General features: G+C 38.3%; 1 protein-coding gene across 3 annotated transcripts in view; it reads right to left on the bottom strand.

The window, feature by feature from the left end:
* LOC136858539 (uncharacterized) overlaps nt 1-24,535 on the bottom strand; it is a 204,430-nt gene that overhangs the window by 92,325 nt on the left and 87,570 nt on the right. For all 3 annotated transcript variants that reach the window (XM_067138150.2, XM_067138152.2, XM_067138151.2), the window contains one exon: nt 14,272-14,385. In XM_067138150.2, the coding sequence (XP_066994251.2) occupies nt 14,272-14,385 (114 nt within the window). The remainder of the gene's footprint in view (nt 1-14,271; nt 14,386-24,535) is intronic.

The following is a 24,535-nucleotide window of genomic DNA, read 5'->3' as shown; positions in this document are numbered from 1 at the left end:
GACGGGTATTACTAATCGATTTCAACATCACCTTCGAATGTCTGCGAGAGAGCTCGCAAATGCACACAGTGAGAAAACTATACCGTATCGAAGATGATCAATCGCAATTTGTGGCAAACGTTTCCGTTTTCTTATTCAAACAGCGTCACCTATTCTAACTTAACCGTACTATACGTACAATGAAAACACGCTTCAAGCGCCAGTAGAGAAATGATAACCTTCTCGCTATAAATTTACACGATAATAGCTTTTCCGTAATTCAACCAGGCGCGAGAAAATATAAACTAACCTCTGAAATCAATTACGCACTCTGCCATATTTCGAGGTGTATCCCATTCTTACTTAACTGCAGTATTTTGCATTAAAATTAAGCGATATTTTAGTCAGCCTTTATTTTTAATGAGTTAAAAACAGTTATCGGACATGTTATTTACGATTTCATTCCGAAATATGTCCTCTTTCATTTCAAATTTTCGTTTTGGAACAGCAGTCGACGGGTATTACTAATCCACTCCGACATCGCCTTCAGATGTCGACCAGAGAACTCGGTAGTGGAAATAGCGAGGAAACGATACCGAAGGTAATAGACTGCATGCAATCGAATCGCTGGGGTGCATAAACACAGGTAACGGAAAAAATTATGCTTGCTTAATCACTCGTAATAACGGATGCGTCAGTGATAGGGCTCCCGCTGTACCCGAAGGATAATACACAGTTTAATATACGAATTTTGAAGGGGCAGCAAAAACTGCCGTTATAACGGGGTTCTCGTTAAATGCCGTACTCGCTATAGCAGACTTCTACTGTATGGAAACTGAAGGAAAAAGAAACCAAGGAAGAATACCAGGAAAAAATAAGATTGAACTTACCAACAGATGATACAAAAACAGGAGAGGAAGAATGGAAAAGGTTTAAGAAGACACTAGTAAAAACTGCAGAGGAAGTGTGTGGGAGAACTAGTGCCAGAAAAAGATGCAAGGAGACCCCATGGTGGAACGACAGAGTCAGAGCGGCAGTTAGTGAGAAGAATAAAGCTTTCAGAGTGTGGTTTCAACAGAGGACAATGGAGACAAGACAAGATTATAAGACTAAAAAGGAAGAAGCCAAAAAGGTTGTAACAGAGGAGAAGAAAAAATGGATGGAAAAGTGGACAAACATAATGGAAGAGGATAGCAAAGGAAATAAAAAAAACTACTGTATGGAATGGTCAAGAGTAAGAGAAAAGGCATGAGGGAAGATGTTATAATGATAGACAAAGAATGAAATGAAGTGCAGGAAATGGAAAAACTCAAAGGAATGTGGAAGGAGTATTTTGAAGATTTACTAAACCCAGAAGGATGCACTGAGGAGGAAAGCAGAAGCAGGGAGGAAGTAAGAAATATGGAAAAAGAAAAAAAACTTAACATGGGCAGAAGTGGAGCTAGCACTGGACAAGATGAAAGGAGCGAAAGCACCAGGGTTAGATGGAGTGAGTATTGAGATGGTGAAGGCAGGAGAGGTAGGGAAACAGTGGCTTTATCGTGTGTTGAAAGTAGTATGGAAGGAAAGGAGGACCCCTGAAGATTGGAAGAAGGGGGTAATCATACCCATTTTCAAGAAGGAGAATAGAAAAGAGTTTAAGAACTATAGGGGAGTCACAGTGATATGCCACTGTGCAAAGGTGTTTGAGAAGATTCTGGAGAATAGAATCAGAAAGAGGGTGGAAGAAAAGTTAAGAGAAGAGCAGTATGGCTTTATATCAGGAAGGTCTACAGTAGACCTTATATTCGCAGTAAGACAGGTAGCTACAAGAGCGTCATTACAAATGGAGTAAGGATCTTGTGATAGCCTTCATGGACTTTGAGAAAGCTTATGACCGTGTGTGCAAAAACAAGGTATGGGAAGCCTTACAGAGAAAAGGTGTCAAGGAACAGACCGTAGATAGAGTGAAGGAGATGTACAATGACAGTGTCAGTTGTGTGAAAATAGGAGAAAGAACAGGCTGGTTTGAGCAAAAAGGTGGATTAAAACAAGGAAGTGATCTGTCACCTTTGCGCTTCGTAGTAACATTGGACGAGATAATGGCAAAAGTGGCACGGAAAATTGGAGAAAAAATGAAAGCGATGACGTTTGCAGATGACCTGTTAGTCTGGGGAGAAAAGGAAGAGGATATCCAGGAACAGATAAATGCTTAGGTAGATGAGGTGGAACAATATGGAATGAAATTTAATCCCCAAAAGAGCGAGATAGTGATCACAACTAGAAAGGAGAGGCCTACGAGAGGGATATTGCTTGGAGGGGAACAGCTCAGGAAGGTAGAGAGTTTCAAGTACTTGAGAAGTATCATAGAGGAAAGTGGAAGAAATGATAAGGAAATAATTGAGCATGGAAGACAAGCAGGAGCATTCCTGAAAAGTGTCAGAAGCCTGGTTTGGAGCAAGGATGTCCCTCAGAGAAGCAAAAGGTTGATATACAGGATGTACTGTATACCTATTCTGACGTACGCAGCTGAGACTTGGGTAATGAGGCAGAGAGTCGTGAATAGAATACAGACAAGTGAAATTAAATTTCTGAGAAGCAGGATAGGAGTGACAAGATTGGATAAGATGAGAAATGAGAAGGTTCGAGATATAGTAAAAGAAGAGCCACTACAGAATAGGACAGAGGCATCTGTACTTAGATGGTATGGACACATATAGAGAATGACAGAGGAAAGGATACCGAGGAGGATTCGTGAAATGGAGATAACGGGGAAACGGCCAAGAGGAAGACCAAGAGACAGGTGGATAAAAGGAGTGGAAGAGTGTGTACAGAGAAGAGGAGCGGACGGGGCAAGAGGGACTAGGGAGAAGTGGTGGGAAGACAAGAGGAGATGGAGAGGCTTACGTTCCAAGCAGACCCACCAAACAGCTGGAAACTGCAGATGATAATGATGATGATGAGCCTTTTTTTTTTTTTTTGCTAGGGGCTTTACGTCGCGCCGACACAGATAGGTCTTATGGCGACGATGGGATAGGAAAGGCCTAGGAGTTGGAAGGAAGCGGCCGTGGCCTTAATTAAGGTACAGCCCCAGCATTTTGCCTGGTGTGAAAATGGGAAACCACGGAAAACCATTTTCAGGGCTGCCGATAGTGGGATTCGAACCTACTATCTCCCGGATGCAAGCTCACAGCTGCGCGCCTCTACGCGCACGGCCAACTCGCCCGGTGAGCCTTTTTTAATTTGTCGTGTATGTTCATGCACTAATAATAACAAATGTTAATGTAATAAGGCATGAAAGTCTTTGGGTTTATGTTGTGAGAAATAATACAAACTGCAGGAAAACTTCACATTTCATAAGACCTTGCTCTCTTTCCTCAGAAGTCAACAGTCATGATTATACTTCAGAGGAAGGGGAGCAAGAAAACAACAAGTTTTCTAGCAGACTGTCTTGTTTTACACAGCAGAAATTCAAATGACTCACATGTCTATTATTCTGAACCTGAAAGCATCAGTCATCATCATCATCATCATCATCATCATCATCATCATCATCATCATCATAAGTTAACCGTCTCCAGTTTCCCAAGTGCGGTGTATGAGCGCTCGCCACTTCAGTCGATTCAGGAACCATTCTTCTTCCTGCACTTGGTTCCGATCCACTCCTCAACGTTCTAGATCTTGTTTGACTTGTTCGATCCATCTCCTTCGAGGTCTGCCTCTAGGTCTTTTGGCATCTCTAAGGTTTCCTCCAACCATTCCTTAGCTACTGGGCAACAATCCATTCTCATTACATGGCCATACCATTTCAATCTTGATCTGATTATGGTATTATATAACGATTCTCTTACTTGAATCTCTTGGTGAATTCTCTCATTGTGGACGTTATCTCTCCTGGTTTTTGGTAGCATTGTCCGGAAGTATTTTATTTCTGCAGCTTGGAGTCTACTTTTATCTCTGCCTGTGATGATACAAATTTCAAGGCCATAGGTTAATACGGGCAAGAAGTAATCTTGACAACATGTTCATCTGGCAAGTATTGGAATCTGACTGTCCCAGAGAAGGCTTCTAACCTGATGGTAAAAGATAGCTCCTCTTTGAACTCTGTTTGTTATTTCAGCATTTGATCAGTTATCTTCAGTCAGGACACTACCGAGGTATCTGTTCATCTACTGTGATATTTGCTCCTGACTTTTGTCTGTTGACTGTCATAACAACTGTTTTCTGAAGGCTGATTTTAAGTCCAAACTCCTTAAAATGACAATTCCAAGCATTAATCTTTCCTTGAACTTCTTCCTCATTACCTCCTCAAATTACCACATCATCTGCAAATGCAAATGCCTTGAATGCACTGTTCTTGCTGTGCTGTTTCACTCTTTTCATTATCTCATCCATCACTGTAATAAATAGTAGAGGTGACAAAGTGCTGCCTTGTTGCACTACTTTACTTGTTAAAAACCAGTTGGAATTGCCATTTCCTATCCTTACACAGCTCTGACAGTGTTTGTACAAAATTTTTATTTTACTGATGAGAGATTCTGGAAGTTTCTCCTTCTCATGCAATCTAAAAGTTTATACCTCAGTATGCTGTCATAGGCTTCTTCTAGATCCAGAAAGAAAAAGATGACATTTTGTTCCTTTTCCCAATTTTTTTCCATTATCATCGTAACAGCAAAAATGAGATTTGTTGTTGATCTGTTACTTCAAAACCTGCATTGTTCTTTCTCAAGCTGTGGTTCAATGATCTTTCGTAATCTTTTCTCTATCACTTTCTCCATCAACTTAAGTCCATGAGACAGGAGTGTGATTCCTCTATAATTGCCACATATCTGTCTATTTCCTTTCTTGAAGAGGGGGACTATACAACCCTTAGTCCAGTCAGTCGGGAATTTTTCTTCATTCCACACAGCATTCATCACTCTAAACAGCCACTGAAGTCCATGAGTTCCAGCAGCTTTAATCATGTCTGAGCTCATCTCATCAAGGCCAGGCCTTTGCTCATACTGTTCAGAGCATTTTCAGTCTCAAACCAAGTTAATGGAGATTCACTTTTTCCAGTTTGTTCCCAATATCCAATTCCAAATCTTCTTGAATGATTTCTGCTGGGTCTGTTCCATTATGCAAGGAGGAAAAATACCTTCTCATCCCTTCCCAAATGTCTTCCTCTCCCCACGTTATAATTCCATCATCTTTCCAATGCTTGAATTGGTACATGAATAGTTCTTTTGTTTTTCACAATTCTGTACAGGAGTTTCTTATTTCCCTTACTGTCTTCTACTTATTTGTCAGTAAATTCAAGCCAGTTTTTCTCTTTCTCAGATTTAACTACTCCCTTTGCTCTGAGTTTTAGGTCTCTATACTTCTGTTCTAGTTCTCAGTTTTACGTAATCCTTATCTGCACCTTTTAGGTTCTCTTTATCTCTTTCTCATCTTGCTTATTCCTATCTTTTATGGCTTGTTGAACAGAATCATTCCACCAAGAAGTTTCCTTTTCTTTTAGTGTACAACTCATTTTTCCTACAATATCAACTGCTGGGCTCACAAGTATTTTCTTGAATCGGGTCCATTCTTTTTCTCCCATTTCTATCTGATCTGTAGGGAGCTGGTTACAGATCCTTCTTTTGATATTCTTCCTTTTTCAGTTTCATCCAATTTCCACACCCTTATTTTGGGTTTTCGCCTGGTCTTCACATTTTTCACTTGGATGTTTCTAAAGGTTGCCATCAGTAAATCTATGGTCACTTCCCAACTTTCTCCTAACAATACTTTCACATCGGTGATAAACAAACCGGCTTCCTTATCAGAGATAATATAATCGACTAAAGATTTCTTCTATCCATCCCAACTGTATCTTGTTACTTTATGGCTGGGTCTTTTCTGGAAAAAAAGTGTTCTTAATTATGAAGTTATTTCTTAAACAGAAATCCTGCAGATCTTCACCTTCTTGGTTCCTGTTTCCAAAGCCATTTGGACTAATAACATTTTCATCACCTTCTTGGTTCCTGTTTCCAAATCCATTTGGACTAATAACATTTTTATACCTTGTTCTATCAACATCAACTTGGGCATTCAAATCTCCCATCATGATTATATTACTCTCTTCAATATTCTCTTCTAGTTCATCCAGCAATGTGTCTTTCTCCTTTTGAGTACACCCACATTGAGGGGCATATACTTGGATTATGGTTAGGACCTCTTTCCCTATTTTCCATCTTAGCTTAATTAATCTAACATTGACATGTTCTACATCCAAAACTATGTCAATGTTCTTACTGATGACAAACACTACACCATTACGGCCTTATAACCTTTCCTCAATTATTTTACACCTTTCCCTTTCCATTTTGTCTCACTCAATCCTAAAATATCAATATAGTGTACTTTATAAATTCCAGGTTTAGCCCAGATTTTAAGCTGACTGACCAAACTCAAATTTGGTAAGCTTATAGTGAACCCTCAGATCCTATGTTCATCAGCCTTGGGACTCTGCTTCACAGCAGGAAAGAATGGGGCACCAGTGTGGGAAGCATCTGCTAATGCCAAGCTAGTGGACATGGCCCCGAACAAGTCCACCCACATGGTCATTGGTTGCCCGAGACCAACACCCGTGCAGAAGATCTACGCTTTCACCGGTATCGTCCCTCCAACCATTTGCTGTGTTGTAATAAGGTAGATAGAGAGGCAATAGCTTGGGAAGGACACCAGGCACCTGATGTTCAACTGCACTCCAGCTTACATCCAGGAGATTTATCCATAGCACAGTGCCCATGCAGACCAAACCGGAGATCTGGCATCTGTTGCTCTGGAAGCTGAACCATGCTTGTTGCATGTTCATTTATTTGACACTTCTTTATGCAAATGGTTTCTATCAGCCTCATCTTCCCATATTTACCTATGTATGTCAAGTATTGTACAGCAGAGCGCAGCACCCACTGCGTTTAAACTGAAAGGTCGTTCATTTTGCGAGAGCGGCGATTTTTTCTCTTTAGAGCTCATCTTCTCTGTGTATACGTGGCAGATAACAACAATGGAAGCCACAATGTTTGAAATAGCGTTCTTGTGTCATAAATATTCACTTAACGTCTTCAAGACTGGATTATTTACGCTTATCTTTTCTTATTTTAACTATTGATAACTGCAGGTATGTTGGTACCTTTTTCCAATATTTATTTTTTGTGATGATTCATTTCCAACTGTCACAGTTGATTGACATGCAACTTTTTCGCTCCGTTGTATTATATGTTTTATGTGGGTGTGACTGTGATCTTGTGATGACGGTAAAAAGGGGTCTCTGTGTGGCTATATTTTGGTGCACTGCATGCTTTCATACTTCGTAATCCCTATAACATGCCTCTCGTCTCGACCGTAGAGCTGCATTCAGGTCACACGAGGCGCTTCATGTTCGTAGATTTGAATAAAGTGATGGTTCATCCTGGCCTTAAAATATATAATTGCACGATGCATGCAAATGCCTTGAATATGTGAGACCTGTTGCTGATGACCGTGGGGTCATAATTTATGGTTTGTATTTGACTATGTTGTCCGAACGGCCGTTCGCATTTTTATTTCCCTATACCCTCATGTGTGAGTGTGAATGCTGGATGTATGTGTGTTTATGTGTGAGGGAGAGAAAAGGAGATATGTCGGTCGACCTGTTTTATTGTCCTGTTTGTATCTGTACCTTATTTTGTTCTCGGTACAGGTCTGTACATTTAATTAATCCGTGGCTGACGCTCAGTCCGGTAGCCGCCATGTTCGCTGTGTATTAATGCATGTGGCGTACCTGTAGTATTCTTTGCTCTATCATTCTTTGTTTTTGGTCCATGGAGACTGGTCTTAGCCTCATGCCGATATCTCCATTCTTCTTATCTGCTTTGTTCTCCGTGATGGGCGGATTGTTGAGAGAGCTATACATTGTTGATTACATAATGGTGTATGAAAAGCCGTGTCGTGAATGAATGGGTTTATCACAAAACGAGCGACCTGATTGTGATGTGAATACAGTCACTACACTACAACGATATATAGAAAATGGAAATTAAGAGGCGCTGAGCATTTTATAATGAGTGATAATGTATTCATATGAGTGTTAGTCTTGGGCTCACGCCACGACACAGATGTTTATTTATGCGATTTTTATTATTATTTATTTATTTCCCTTAATTCCATGTGGAACATAGGGCCTCGACGAAATTTCTCCAGCTTGTTCTATCTGCCGCCAATGCTTTCACCGCCCTCCATGTCTTGTTAACTCCAGCAATCTCCTTATCTATGGTTCTCTCCCAGGTAATCCTCGGTCTGCCTTGCCTGCGACTGCCTTGTGGATACCAACTCAATGCCTGCCTTGTGATACTCTCTTGTGGTCTTCTCAGGGTGTGCCCAATCCATCTCCATTTTCTTCTCATTATCTGTTCCTGTATGGGACTTTGACTTGTGGCCTCCCAAAGGTCTTTGTTTGAGATAGTTTTTGGCCACCATATTCTCATAATGTACCTCAAACACCGATTTATAAAAGTCTGCAACCTTGTGGTAATGTCTTTCGTCACTTTCCAGGTCTCACTTCCATACAGTAACACAGATTTAATATTTGAGTCGAATATCCTTAGCTTCGTTTTTATATGAATGTGAGGGGATCTCCATATTGGTCGTAACTGTGCACAAGCTCCTTTGGCTTTATTTATACGACTCACCACATCTCTAAAAGCACCTCCATCCTGGCTTACCACGCTTCCTAAGTAGCAAAATTCCTCGACCCTTTCTATATCCATTCCATCTAGAGTCAAGCTGCAATTGTTACGATGGTTTATGCGCATTTCTTTAGTCTTTTTGTTATTAATCTTTAAGCCTACTTCTTTAACTTCTATTTTTAAGTCATTCAGTTTGATTTCCATGTCCCGAAAACATTCTGCAAGAAGACACGAGATCATCCGCATAATCCAGTTCTTCCAATCGGTTATTTAAACCTCACTGAATGCCACGCTTTCTATTCATTGCCTCTTCTCAGCATACAATCCAGTGTCATGATAAACAAGATTGGTGACAGTAGACATCCATGTCTTACCCCAGATTTTACAGCAAAAGGTTCAGGCAGCTTCCCTTTATGTTCTACTTGACAAGTATATCCATCATACATTGCCTGTGTAAGACAGACTATCTTTTGTGGAATTCCAAACTTTTCCATAGCCTTCCACATTTTCCTCCGGTTGATAGAGTCAAAGGCCTTTTCAAAATCAATGAAAAGTATATACAGAGATGTCTGATACTCAGCAAATTGTTCAATGATTAGCCTTAGTGTGTTAACCTGATCCACAGTAGATCGACCTTCTCTGAAACCTGCCTGTTCTTGACGTAGTCTCCTGTCAACGGCTATGCTTATTCTGTTCAGTATGACTCTTGACATCACTTTTCCCCCATATGAGAGCAACGTTATTCCCCTCCAGTTATTGCAATATGAGAAGTCACCCTTCTTCGGTATCTTGATGAGGACACCCTTCTTCCACTCCTCAGGGAGGTGTTCTTCGTTCCATATTAGTGTTAGAAGTGGCTCCATGATTTTCGCTGTTAAATCTGCATCTACCTTTAGGGCTTCTGGGATAATGTTATCTACACCGGGTGCTTTGCCACTCTTTGTTTCACTGCTTGTGCAATCTCTTGTCATGTTGGTGGTTCTACCGAGATGTCTGGATCCTCTAAAATGGTTTCAACTTCCTCAGTTCTCGATTCCTCACCAAGATTATTGAGTACTTCCATGAAGTGATTTCTCCATCTTTCCAATTGTTGTGTCTCAGATGTCAAGGCTACTCTGTTTGCATCTCTGACTGGTTTCTGCCCTGAAAAGTTCCTCCTCGAAAGCTTTCTCATAATGGCATATACTTCTTTGCTGTTGCCGACTCTTGCTGCTTCTTCTGCTTGTGTTGCCAGTTGGTCTGTAAACACTTGTTTATCTCTCCTCACTTTCTTTTTAACCTCCTTGTTGGCCTCACTGTATTTTTCCATTGCTACTGCTTTCTGGTTTCTTGTTCTACTGAAGTTGACAAGTGCCTTGCACTCTCTTCGCTTTTGGATTGATTCCCAAGTGTCATCCGATATCCATTCTTTCCTCCCTGGCTCTCTGTAGCCCACTATCTCTTCACATGTGTCATGAAAGAGTTCCTTGACTGTGTTCCATTTGGTATTTACATCTTCATCTGGTTGTTCGGCAAGGGCTTCAAACCTGTTCTTCAAATGTACCTTAAATTCATATTGCACTTCAAGTTTCCCAAATTTCCCGGAGTTGAAACGTTTCATTCGTACTGCTGCCTGTTTTACTGGTGCTGCCACCTTCAATCTAACCTCAGCAATCATAAGGTGATGGTCGCTGCCTACATCTGTTCCACGTTTATTCCTCACATCTAAGAGTGAATGTCTCCATCTTTTACTTATCGCCAAGTGATCAATTTGGTTTTCTGTGCGGAGATCAGGTGACACCCATGAGATCTTGTGGGAGTTCTTATGTGGAAACAATGGTCCACCTATAACCAATCCAAAATTACTGCATAGATCTATGAATCTCTGGCCATTATTATTTTCTTTTCCTATTCCGTGTCTACCCATGATGATTTCTCTTCCTTCATTTTCATTACCGATTTTTGCATTTAGATCTCCCAACAACACCACAATGTCCTTCTTCTTTATCCCTGCCAGTGTTGATATCAGCCTATCATAAAACTCCTCCTTCTCTTCCTCTTCTGCTACCTCTGTTGGAGCATAGCACTGTACTATGGTCACAGGTCTAACTTTGGTTCTTATTCATACAGTAATTATCCCGTGTGATACAGGGGTCCATTCCATTACACTATTTTTTGCTTTCTTTGTGAGTAAGACACCCACTCCACTTGAATGTTGATCATTTTCTTCTCTTCCAGAGTAAATGAAGGCACCCCCCTCTTCTGTCCTCACCTCTCTGTAGCCTGTCCATCTTGTTTCACTCAACCCAACTATCTCCAGTTTATACCTTTTCATTTCTGCCATTACTTCTCTCAGTCTGCCAGTTTCATACATAGTTTTAACATTCCAGAATCCGATTCGTGTTCTGTATTTCATTGCAAAAGTCGTCTCCATAAAATCTGGCCGGTATAAATTTCGTCTGGTTTCTGTAATAAGTTTAATTCAGGTGTGCGAGTTATTAGCCCACAGCACCCTAAGTCCAGTGGAGGGGCTGCCTCCTGTCTGCGTTAGACCGCTGGATTTTTCTGTAGGGGTTATCTCCCTTAGCCTTTAAAGATCCCTCTTTTCCACAAGGCAGTGGTTTCTTCTTTATTTATCCCCAAGAAGAAGGGTTGCCTCATCCGCCAGCTTCGCCGTTCCAAAGGACCCCTTCTCCGCCGTTGCTGCCGTTGAGGTCTTCACCACAGCCCCGTTAGTAGTCACTTTTCAGGGTTCCTGTAGGGCCTTCACAGCTACCGTAGCGGTCATAGGGCACACACAGTCTCCACTGTACATCACCCCTCCAGGCAATCCCCTACTTCATGCCGTTGCCCACCTCCCACGACGTGGACGAGGGGTTGGCCTTGTGGGAGGCTTATTTATGCAAGATACGTCCATATTTATTTCCATTATTTTTGCCCTATTGATTTCACTTACGGGTTCCTTGGCTTAATGTTTGTTCTGAATTTTACTAATAAACCCTAGTTTTAAGTAATTTTTCTTTTGTTGCTAGTAGCTATAGTCTTATTCCTTGTTCACCAACTATGAGGGGCATTTCCAGCTCAGGGCCATGTTTGCGCCTTTCCTAATCGAAAATCCACGCCTCGAATTATTCCCTATGAATGTGTTAACGTCGATGATGTATGAATCACTGATTTATTCTAGGGATAGTTATGAGGTGCAAACAGCACGAATTCAAGAAGGCTTCCTTAGAACTAAGTAATGGACACAAGTTACCGTATGCCATTTGGAGGACATTAACCTTTTCACTGCTGAATTCTTGGACAGGCTGGTGTGACCCCCAGTGCTGGATTATTTCAGCCAACAACCTCATTGAATATTATTGCCAATGTGAACATAAAATACATGCACCAACTACAGAATAATATTTTGAGATGATATTTTAACTCACCAGTTTGTTCCTACAGTGTTGGAGAAAGTTTATATTTGAGATCCAGGGTTCGATTCCACACGAGGTGGCAAAAAGTTTGTCCATTAGGAAGATGCTTACAAATATTCATGTCATTATGGGCTATGCGTACTAGATTTACGCACAATACCAAACCATACACATGATTAAAAACAGAAAGATTAAATTAAACACACAATACTGATCAAACTAGAGCAGAACTTGCCATGAACTTAGCATCAATTGTCTGTTTATAAAATCTGTTTACTTCGTCCGCTACCCTCACCGACATTTCTTCATTCACAAATACCTTGAAATAATCCATTTCAGGGTATTCAAATTATTATTTGAGATAGCTAGGCTTAGCACTTTAAATGCATGCGCCTTCGCCGTAAACTCGTCATCCGACCATGTGGGCAGGCCTAGGTCAGTATCATTTCTTCCCCTCTCTGGCAGCATATCTTTTTTTATTTTTTACAATCTGCTTTACGTCGCACCGACACAGATAGGTCTTAAGGTGACGACGGGATAGGAAAGGCCTAGGAGTAGGAAGGTAGCAGCCATGGTATTAATTAAGGTAAAGCCCCAGCATTTGCCTGGTGTGAAAATGGGAAACCAAGGAAAGCCACCTTCAAGGCTGCCAACAGTGAGGTTCGAACCCACTATCTCCCGGATGCAAGCTCACAGCTGTGCGGCCCTAACCGCACGGCCAACTCACCTGGTAGGCAGCAAATCATCACTTCTATCAACATTATTATCACCCCCTATCACTTCAGTAATATCCTCAATATCACTACTGTCACTATCGAAATCCACATCAGACTCAATGTCCTCTAAAAGTGTAAGATTTCCTCAGGACACATCTTATATTCGTACGCGGCAGCCATCGTTCAAACACGATGTTTACAACTGTAACAAAAGAAAAGTCTTCCTGCAGAACTACTCATGGAAAAAATATAAATTACTTAGTTTAGTGTGTGACTAATAGAGGCAGAGGCATTTAACACAGTTACAAGGCAGATCGAATATATTCGACTGCAGCATTGGCGGCGCAAAGTCCGGCTTGAGTACACTTGATCACAGCACTGGCAGCCCATTTCAGGCAGCTTGAGTATAATCGATCACAGCAGTGAAAAGGTTAAACCAAATGAAGACAGGGGTGTTGAAGTGCCGAAGCAATCTTGTGAAGTGGAGCCATGTCGTAGATGCAAGATGCAATTGCAGAGCAATCCAGTTCCCTGGGCACCTACTCACATGCCAACAGATGAATGACCCCTACACTCAGGAAGATCTTGAGCTAGCCACGGACAAAGCGATAAGCGCTGCTGAGTTCTGGAATGGAAAAACATAGTGTGCCTGCTGGATATGGAAAGTAAAGTAAGTAAGCTAGCACCATCAGTTGACATAGAGGCTACTTACTATCATGTTATTTCTCAAGGGATCCATGCAGAGGAAAAGAAAATGTGAAGCAAGTCATGAGGAAAATATATTCTTGGGACCCTTAAAAGTGAATACGCTGCCTAAAGGGTTAGTCACCATCATCATCATCATCATCATCATCATCATTTTTTTCCAAATCCAGTTTTCCAAGTGTGGTGTACAAATGCTCGCCATCTCCTCGTGTCTTCATATACCTTCTGTTCCTATTAAAAAATGGAGACTTCCAAGTGTACTTAGAATTTAATTTCCTAGAAAAATGTTTATAATATAAATAATGCATATCATGCATTTTCTCTCTAACAGTTTTCCAGGACAAAATGCTTTACGGTGACATGCACCAAAACACCATACTTCACCACACACGTAGGAGGGGTGATTCTTCCATCCCGTAAGAAATAAGGAAAGTTAACCTGTTACTGCAAGGTCTGTATTTCCTTGAATTTCCTTGAGTCTGAAAGAGAGACTGTCATACATGTCGCTTCCAACATCTCATACTGTCAAGCTTCACATACCGTTCCCAGAGAGCACTGAATCACTGCCATGTAGGAAAGAAGGAAGGGGGTATTATTGGTTGGTTGAAATACAAATCAAACTGGAAAGAATTCCATGCATGCAAAGTCACAGGTAAACATCAGTTTACTAATAAAGGTAAGTTAAAAAGAAAATAAAGTCGTATACGTGCTAACAGATATAAAGATACAAAATTATGGACATACAAGTAACCTACTATGAATCTAAAACACTTTAGTCAATAAAGTAAAATAAAAGCCAAACTTTACCAAGCTTTCAGAGGAATCATAGTTTTCTTTCTTTTGTTTTCCATCCAAATCAACCTCCTTAGGAACACGATTTGACAGAAGACACTGGAAGTCGATTCTGTCATTCAGCAGCATCTGTGGCAGATAATTCAAACACTGGTGAACCTGTTGAAAGTACTGTATTTTCTGATTTTTTTAAAAAGCAGATTTTTCAAAAGTATTCACTGCATGTGATTTGAATTCTGTCAGAGTATTGCGAAAATTGATGACTCTGCACATCAGAATCTTAAGCAGCATACCGTTAACAACCAATATGGAGGGGGGAAAACACACACACAAAATATCCCAAAACATATAATTCATACAAAAGTTTTAAAACTTTGCTAAGGATCTACACTTTAAATTAAGAAAAGAACAACATTCTATAATTCAAATCTGACCCCACTGACTTATAAATCACTGACAAGTCCAAAATCACAATTCCTGAGAAAGAAAAAAAAAAAAAAAAAATTCCTGAAGCAAGCACACTGTCCTGCACCCACACCAAACATCCAACCTCGTGTTTGTATGCATGGCCTATGCTAGGAACTGTCCTGCCATTCGCCTTAATGCAGGAGTATGGAAAACCATTCTCAGGACAGCTGACAGTGGGGGGACCAGCCCCTCTCCATCTTGCAAATACAGAGGCATAGACTGAGCTCAATAGTTGCATTACAAGTTGTCCATTTCATGACCGTATCGATGTTTAATCAAGAAGTAAGTATAAATAACCACCTAATCGATACTTTATTAATGCCTCAGGCAAAATTGAATAAAATTAAAACTTACAGGACATGTTTCGACCACTTAGTGGTCCTCTTCAGCTTATTGTCAATGTTTTTCTTTTCAGTTCTTTATTTATACAGCTGAAGAGGACCACTAAGTGGTCGAAACATGTCCTGTAAGTTTTAATTTTATTCAATTTTGCCTGAGGCATTAATAAAGTATCGATTAGGTGGTTATTTATACTTACTTCTTCAATAGTTGCAGTCGCGTAAGTGCAACCAGTATCCAGTATTCGGGAGATAGTGGGTTCAAACCCCACTGTTGGCAGCCCTGAAGATGGTTTTCCATGGTTTCCCATTTTCACACCAGGCAAATGCTGCGGATGTACCTTAATTAAGACCAGAGCCGCTTCCTTCCCACTCCTAGCCCTTTCCCATCCCTTCTCAAACCTAATAGAAACTATAAAATCTATTACACTGGAGACATTAATATTAACACTTTAGTTCATCTGCCAAAATCCATTTTTGTGATCTTGTAAGGTCTTATAACTTCTATCTTGCCAATGACTAACCGACTAGAAAAAATTCCTGTTTAGACAATACCATTACTAATGTTCATAAAAGTGATTTTACTTGTAATGTCACAGAACTTCTTTTGTCTGATCACTGCGGTCTCTGGTTAAAATTCAGAAGTATCTTGGAAAAACATGCTAACCACAGACAACTTAAACACTTTAGGATGTTAGGAAATAATATTTTGAAGCTGAGAAATGAATTACTGTACATCAATTCTGAAAACATGGTAGCAAACTCCAGTAATGTTTCAGAAGCAACTGGATTTTTTTTTTTTTTTTTTGCAAAAGTTATGGTCCTGTACAAGAGTATGTTGCCCTAGAAAAACAAAGATAATTGACACATCAAGTAAATATAAAGGCAAACAGAAAGGGAAATGGTACGCTCTTCACGTTGCAACTATTAGGAATCTAATGATGATTTATTACAAAGCAAAAATGGGGGGTTCTTCAGATGGTAAAAAAATTAAGTCTTTATTAAAATGTGTTACCGTAAAGAAATTAAGGCAGTGAAAATGCAAGCTAACGATTAATTTATTAACAACTCAAAAAATAAATGTAAAGCAGCTTGATTCAGTTATAAATTATGAAATTGGTAGGACAGATTCAGTTATAAATTATGAAATTGGTAGGACAGAGGATAAAGTGTCAGTGCCAACAGAACCTGATGTACTGAACGAATATTTTGTAAATAGTGTCAAGTATATGAATCACAGTAATGCCTCTCGTGATAATCAAACAATGTACAACCATCTTCAGGGCTCCCGACAATGGGGTTCGAACCCACTATCTCCCGAATACTAGATACTGGCCGCACTTAAGCGACTGCATCTATCGAGCTCGGTTGGTTATTGTTTGTGTTACCGTGTTTTGGTGGATCAGCAGAGGTGAAAGAAGGTGCGGGCTGGAATGGGTCTAACTATCAAGTCCGAAAGATGAATTTAAAATTTAAATAAAGGTTATATTTTCAATAGGCAACAAAATTTAACAAATTTTTACATAGAAATTGAAAACTTAACAAGTCAACAGCTATCCAATAATCAGGTATAAGACCAGAAAAGCAAGGATTTAGAGACAAATTAATGATCTGGGCTTCAAGCCCCACCTTTTACAATCTCTGAGCTCTCAGCTCACAACCACAAAATACCAAAGGTCAGAAAACCCCTAATTACATGGAGCACTTGCTCCCGCCTAGTAATATCAAGCCTCCTAGATGCACCTTTCCAAATACCAGAAAGAGCTGACCGCTCTCAATCTTTCAAGCCTATCAAAGGCAACAACCAACATTACTATCAACTGCCCTCAAGGCACACCTATCAAGAAACAGGGGTATCTAGTACCTAATCTACTGGGCCTTCGTGGAAAGGAACAGATTAATTAAATGGCCCCACAAAAAAAATCAAGATGAAGGGAGGCGAGTACTTGCATTCCTACATGAAAGCTTGTTAAAACCTAAGTGGCGTTAAGCCGATACACAGGGGCTATTCCCATACTATAGAGGTGACTCGTATAAGAAAAATTTTAACACTTTAATGAAGAGAAGAAAATCGGTTATGAAAACATAGTCACCTCAAATCCAAACTGAAGGGGAGCTCGAGAGGGTAAAGCACTCTCTATCCCCGATTTACAGTTAAAGTAATAAGAAAATGTTTACATAAGCCGGCACTAAGTTACATTTTTAAACAGGTAGGATACTTTGAAAAGGTTTCGAACCTTCCCCGGGGTTTAAACTGCTGAGCAAAAAAGAAATAAAGATGTTGCTGCTGCTGCTCAAAGGAAGAGGCGCAACCTGCCCCCTGCTATACTTCCATACCCTAAGCTAGATGTTGTTGAAGTAGCGACGAGCCATAAAAATCAGCAGTTTTTAAACCCTCAAGGAAGATACGAGACCTTTCATGAATAATTAAGACACACCCACAGGCGTTTATTGGTTGCCCTAAATTTACACATTAAAATTGGAGAAAAAGGACATTATTGGTCCAAAATTAATTAAAGAAATTCGAGATAGTCCAAGTTCAAAACTGGCGGAAAGAAAAATTAATATTGCCAACTCATAGATGAAAGAACAAAATTTAGTAAAGACCAAAACTTCTGAATACAAAATTTCAAGAAAAGTTCCTTCACTTCGCACCAGGGTGCATGATCATAGTTTGTGGTAGAGACATCTGTGAGAGAATGTCCAGACTTCTTGATCAATGAAAAACAAAACAAATCGAAATACACACAGTGACATCTTCTGAGAAACAGTTGAGTTGATTCAGTTTTTAAAGTTCAAAGTTTCTCCAGTAGAGGAGTACTTTAAGGTGGAAAATTCAAATGTGCGGCGTATGTGTACCAACCGGTACAGTTTGTATGAAGGAACTTTACCAAATGAATGGAGATTTGCTATAGTAGTCCCTGTATATAAAGGAAAGGGTGATAGACATAAAGCTGAAAATTACAGGCCAGTCAGTTTGACATGCATTCTATGTAAGCTTTGGGAAAGCATTCGTTCTGATTATATAAGACATGTTTGCGAAATTAATAACTGGTTTGATAGAAGGCAGTTTGGGTTTAGGAAAGGTTATTCCACTGAAGCCCAACTTGTAGGATTCCAGCAAGATATAGCAGATATCCTGGATTCAGGAGGTCAATTGGACTGTATTGCGATTGACCTATCTAAGGCATTTGATAGGGTAGATCATGGGAGACTACTGGCAAAATTGAGTGCAATTGGACTTGACAAAAGAGTGACTGAATGGGTGGCTCTGTTTCTAGAAAATAGAACTCAGAATTAGAGTAGGTGAAGCTTTATCTGTCCCTGTAATAATTAAGAGGGGAATTCCTCAAGGCAGTATTATTGGACCTTTATGTTTTCTTATATATGTCAATGATATGTGTAAAGAAGTGAAATCAGAGATAAGGCTTTTTGCAGATGATGTTATTCTGTACAGAGTAATAAATAAGTTACAAGATTGTGAGCAACTGAAAAATGACCTTGATAATGTTGTGAGATGGACAGCAGGCAATGGTATGATGATAAATGGGGATAAAAGTCAGGTTGTGAGTTTCCCAAGTGGAAAAGTCCTCTCAGTTTTAATTACTGCATTTATGGGGTGAAATTTCCCTTTGGGAATCATTGTAAGTACCTAGGTATTAATATAAGGAAAGATCTTTTGGGGTAATCACATAAACATCATTGTAAATAAAGGGTACAGATCTCTGCACATGGTTATGAGGGTATTTAGGGGTAGTAAGGATGTAAAGGAGAGAACATATTTGTCTCTGGTGAGACTCCGACTAGAGTATGGTTCCAGTGTATGGGACCCTGAGGATTATTTGATTCAGGAACTGCAAAAAATCCAAAGAAAAGCAGCTTGATTTGTTCTGGGTGATTTCCGACAAAAGAGTAGTGTTACAAAAATGTTGCAAAGTTTGGGCTGAGAAGACTTGGGAGAAAGGGGACAAGCTGCTCGACTAAGTGGTATGTTACACGTTATAATTCTCATGTTAGGTCCGTATTGAAATGTACGTAAATACGAAGTATGTTACAAGTGGTTTTTTTTTAAATATCCACCTATTCAATAGAGAGAGATCATTTTTAAGAATTAAATATTATTATAAAATGTTAAAGGACATGTTTTGCCCATATTAAGGGCATCATCAGCCTCAAACTCAAACCTGTATGGTGAAAAATCAGGGGCTACCACGTCTGCCTGACTCAGCCCCTTCCATCGCCCCTCTCCCCCTCCCTATTGATCCACCCCTCTCCCTTCCTTAACACTGTGCTATGATCCCTGTAAGCTCCAGCCTCCAGTTCCTCTCCGTTCTCCGTACAAACAAGCCGATCAAGATGAGTCCCGTACCTTAAAATTCTTTTAACACAATGCCCTCTTTTCCATCAACTTATTTTAATTCAAAAAATTTTCTTTCTTACACTTCAGATTTTACAATGCTTAGTAAAGCTAAAGGTTCCACCTATTCAATACGTTATCGTAATGGTCTATTTAGAACATCACATATTTATTTAACTTATCATAAAATACATCTTTGGGACCGGTTTCGGCAATCCACTATGCCATCATCAGCCATTGAGTTTTTTTATAGCAAGGAACATTCAAAAATTTAAAAATATGCAATAGCAAGTCCTATTCTTACATGAAAAACATTAAAAATATAGCTAAATAGCATAGGCCCATTAGTACTATACAAATAACATGTCTTTTTTTGAAAAATACAATATTATTTAGTGCATCTAAATTTATTTTTTATATATAATTGGAAAAGTCTATGATTTGGTGTAGCTTATGTACAATAGAATCATGTAAAATTGATAAAAAGAATCTATTTTTGCCATTTAAACCACAGTTTTAAAAACAACAAGTCCTATTTTACGTGGAAAATATAAAAAATTGGCTAGTTAGTATTAACCTTTTTTTATGTTATACAAGTAACATGTCTTTTTTAAAAAATATAATATTATTTGGTGCGTCTAGAATTGTTTTTAGGTGCTTAAAAAGACTATGGTTTGACATAGTTGATACACAGGAAATTTTCTATAAAATTGATGAATGATTCTATAAAAACCTGTCATTTTTTAAACACAGTTTTTTAGTTCCTCATAATATGCGACTTGTACTGTTTTAGATAATAAATACAGGTTCTTCTTCCTTAAAACTTATTGAAACAACAGTCTGTTTGACTATGTAAGGAGTAGCAGATTCTGATGTGTTTTTTCTTGTTTGAGTATTTGAACCTTGCTTCTAGTATTTTCCAATGTAAATAACTGAGTGGCTGAGGCCGAAACTATGGTTAAGATCTTGAATATTATTTTATGTGCCAGATGGAAATGGGCCGTAAATAGTGTTAATCTCGAACCAGTACGGACCTAAAAAAGGAAATAGTGAAATGAGTATGAGTTATTGAGAACGATACGCGGTACTATAGAAAAGAATTGAAGATATGAAACTCACCTCAGGGGCGTATTATGTAGGGGAAGGGGACGCAGGAGAGGTTGCGTTCGCGTGTGCCTGTGTGTCAGGGGGGCGTGGGCTTTGCCGGGGATAGTAGGCTAGCGCGCTACGTAATATTTTATGTACTGATTGATTTTTAGGAATTTTTAAACTGTTATCAATGAAATAAGCATGTCAAATAAAATTGTAGGTTTTTCCGAAATATCATTTAGATTATAGTTGGGATTATAATATTGATCTAAAGTAATGTAACATTGCTCTGTTAGGTCTAGGAGTGGGCCTTTATTTATTGTTTCGATGATGTCCAAGTCCTTGTTGATACCGTAAAAATTGTGTTTGTATTCCTGTATGTGCTGACCTATTGCCGAAAATTTTCTATATTTTATGGCATTGACATGTTCATTGTATCTGATATTAAATGATCTCCCAGTCTGTCCAAGGTAAACACTGGTACAGTCGTTGCAATGAAACCTATATACACCTGATCTATCGAATGGGTTTTGTATATTAACCGATTTGGAATTGTAAAAAATATCTAAATTTCTATTATTGGTTTTGAAGACAATATTGACATTTCTTTTTTTAAAAATATTGGTTAAACGGAAAATGTCAGAGTTAAAAGTAAAAGTAGCATATGTTTTTGTTTTGGGTGTTTCTTTTTGTAATTTAGTATTGGGTTGATGTTTAAATTTATTTATTATGCGTTCTATAAAACATTTGTTGTAGGCATTATAAGATGTGATTTTGCGTATAGTGTTGAGTTCTTTTTTACGTTCTATATTGGACATGGGTACATTAAATGCTCTCTGTATTAAATTATTGTATGTAGCTCTTTTATGACTAGGAGGATGTTCAGAATCGTGTTTGATGGCCGTGGCTGTATGTGTCGGTTTTCTGTAGATTTTGTATTTAAAAGAGGATGGGCGCCTGGTAATGGTTAGATCTAAAAAATTTAGGGTTTTATTGCTTTCAGATTCTATTGTGAATTTTATATCATTATCAATGTTGTTGAGATGTATTACGGAGGAAGAGGCGTCGGTAGTGCGTTGATCCATTATTATAAATGTATAATCTATAAATCTGGCCCAGAAGGCTATATTATTGAATGTCTTATTATTTATGATTTTAGTGTGTTCCAGAAAATCTATATAAATGTTAGCTAAGATACCTGATGCCGGCGAACCCATTGCTAGTCCGTCCTGTTTATAAATTACTTTGTTGAAAATGAAATAATTATTGTTAGTTAGGAACTTCAAGATTAGTATGAAATCATCTATTTCAAGTTGACTAAGTTTGCTGTGAGTGCGCAAATTTTTTAGAACGATTGGTATAACTTTTTCAGGTTTGATGTTGGCGTACATATTGGTGATATCGAATGAATGCATGGTATGATGTGCCTGTAATTTGAAATTTTCTAGTTGCTTAATTAGTTCTGAAGTATTTCTTATTGATTTCTTAGCTTGAAATGTATAAGGCTTGCTTAAAAATTGTTGTATAAACTGCGCTGTTTTGTACAGAGGGCTAGGTCTGAAGTTTATTATGGGGCGTATAGGAACACCATTTTTGTGTATTTTAGGTTGTGCTTTTACTGTTGGTGGACTGGGGTTCATATTAATTAATTTGTTCTTTTCACTGTCAGTAAAGAGGCATGTTGTATTTTTAAGAATTTGTTTAAGTTGTCTTTGAATAGATTGCGTTGGATCTTTATCTATGATTGTGAAGGTTTTGTCTGTAAAGAAATTCTGTGTTTTTTTAATGTAATCTGTTTGGTCTAAAACAACAGTGGCGTTACCTTTATCTGCTTTTGTGATGACAACATTTGAATTTTTTATTTTGTTTTTAAGTTGACAGATCTTTTTTCTATTTTCAAGCTGCGTTGTGTTAAAATCTATAGCTGGTGTGCTAAAGATGTTTTTAATTTGTTTTTTAGCTTCATACCTAACTTCGTTTTGAATGTCTGTAGGCATTTTACTGATGGCTGCTTCTGTTTCGATAATTAGTTGTTTAGCCTTATTGGCGATGTTGTAATTAGGCCAATTATGTTTAGGTCCTTTGGAGAGCATTATTATTTCTTCTTGGTCGAAGTTAACTTTTGATAGGTTCACAAATGGCTGATGAAATTGGGCTAGATTTTGAGGTAGACTTTGAGTTTGTGTATTATATAAGGATGTGTTTCTAGATGGTGCTTTGTTCGAGTTGGTTTCATTGAGAAGAGTCTGGAACTTTCTATCTAGCGTGTTTTCTTTTTGGGAAAGTATTTTATTTAATGCATTTTGTACTGTATTTTGGAAAATATTCCACTGTGCAGCTGGTAATAATTTAGTTACTTCGAGATGAGTTTCATATAATTGGTTATTTAAAAAGGATTTCTTCTTGTGTAGAAATTTCAATTCATTTTGAAGCCAAAGTTTGTTGGTTTTTTCCTGTACCTTTCTTTGATGTGTTGAAACATACTTCCTGTTCTTTAGAAATTTTGGAGTTAATTTATTTGCAATACACTTTTTAATAAAGTTAATATCCTTGCTCAATTTCCCTATTTTAATACGTAAGCTCTTATAAAGATAGGCTTTTCGTTTTGCTTGGTAGGCAGACTTATTTAGTATTAAAAACTTCATTTTTTGTCCATATTGACTCAAGATTTTACAATGCTTAGTAAAGCTAAAGGTTCCACCTATTCAATACGTTATCGTAATGGTCTATTTAGAACATCACATATTTATTTAACTTTTCATAAAATACATCTTTGGGACCGGTTTCAGCAATCCACTATGCCATCATCAGCCATTGAGTTCAATTCTTCAATCTTCAATTCTTTTCTATAGTACCGCGTATCGTTCTCAATAACTCATACTCATTTCACTATTTCCTTTTTTAGGTCCGTACTGGTTCGAGATTAACACTATTTACAGCCCATTTCCATCTGGCACATAAAATAATATTCAAGATCTTAACCATAGTTTCGGCCTCAGCCACTCAGTTATTTACATTGGAAAATACTAGAAGCAAGGTTCAAATACTCAAACAAGAAAAAACACATCAGAATCTGCTACTCCTTACATAGTCAAACAGACTGTTGTTTCAGTAAGTTTTAAGGAAGAAGAACCTGTATTTATTATCTAAAACAGTACAAGTCGCATATTATGAGGAACTAAAAAACTGTGTTTAAAAAATGACAGAGGTTTTTATAGAATCATTCATCAATTTTATAGAAAAGCACCTAAAAACAATTCTAGACACACCAAATAATATTATATTTTTTTAAAAAAGACATGTTACTTGTATAACATAAAAAAAGGTTAATACTAACTAGCCAATTTTTTATATTTTCCACGTAAAATAGGACTTGTTGTTTTTAAAACTGTGGTTTAAATGGCAAAAATAGATTCTTTTATCAATTTTACATGATTCTATTGTACGTAAGCTACACCAAATCATAGACTTTTCCAATTATATATAAAAAATAAATTTAGATGCACTAAATAATATTGTATTTTTTAAAAAAAAAAAGACATGTTATTTGTATAGTACTAATGGGCCTATGCTATTTAGCTATATTTTTAATGTTTTTCATGTAAGAATAGGACTTGCTATTGCATATTTTTAAATTTTTGAATGTTCCTTGCTATAAAAAAACTTAATGGCTGATGATGGCATAGTGGATTGCCGAAACCGGTCCCAAAGATGTATTTTATGATAAGTTAAATAAATATGTGATGTTCTAAATAGACCATTACGATAACGTATTGAATAGGTGGAACCTTTAGCTTTACTAAGCATTGTAAAAAAAAAAAATCTTGAGTCAATGTTGTTGTTTGAGTCATCAGTCCGTAGACTGGTTTGATGCAGCTCTCCATGCCACCCTATCCTGTGCTAAACTTTTCATTTCTACGTAACTATTGCATCCTACATCTGCTCTAATCTGTTTGTCATATTCATACCTTGGTCTACCCCTACCGTTCTTGCCACCTACACTTCCTTCAAAAACCAACTGAACAAG

Source organism: Anabrus simplex, chromosome 1, assembly GCF_040414725.1.
Source record: "Anabrus simplex isolate iqAnaSimp1 chromosome 1, ASM4041472v1, whole genome shotgun sequence".
Taxonomy (NCBI): Eukaryota; Metazoa; Arthropoda; class Insecta; order Orthoptera; family Tettigoniidae; genus Anabrus; species Anabrus simplex.
Note: the sequence above shows the minus strand (reverse complement) of the source record. Positions and strands in the feature narration are given on the sequence as shown.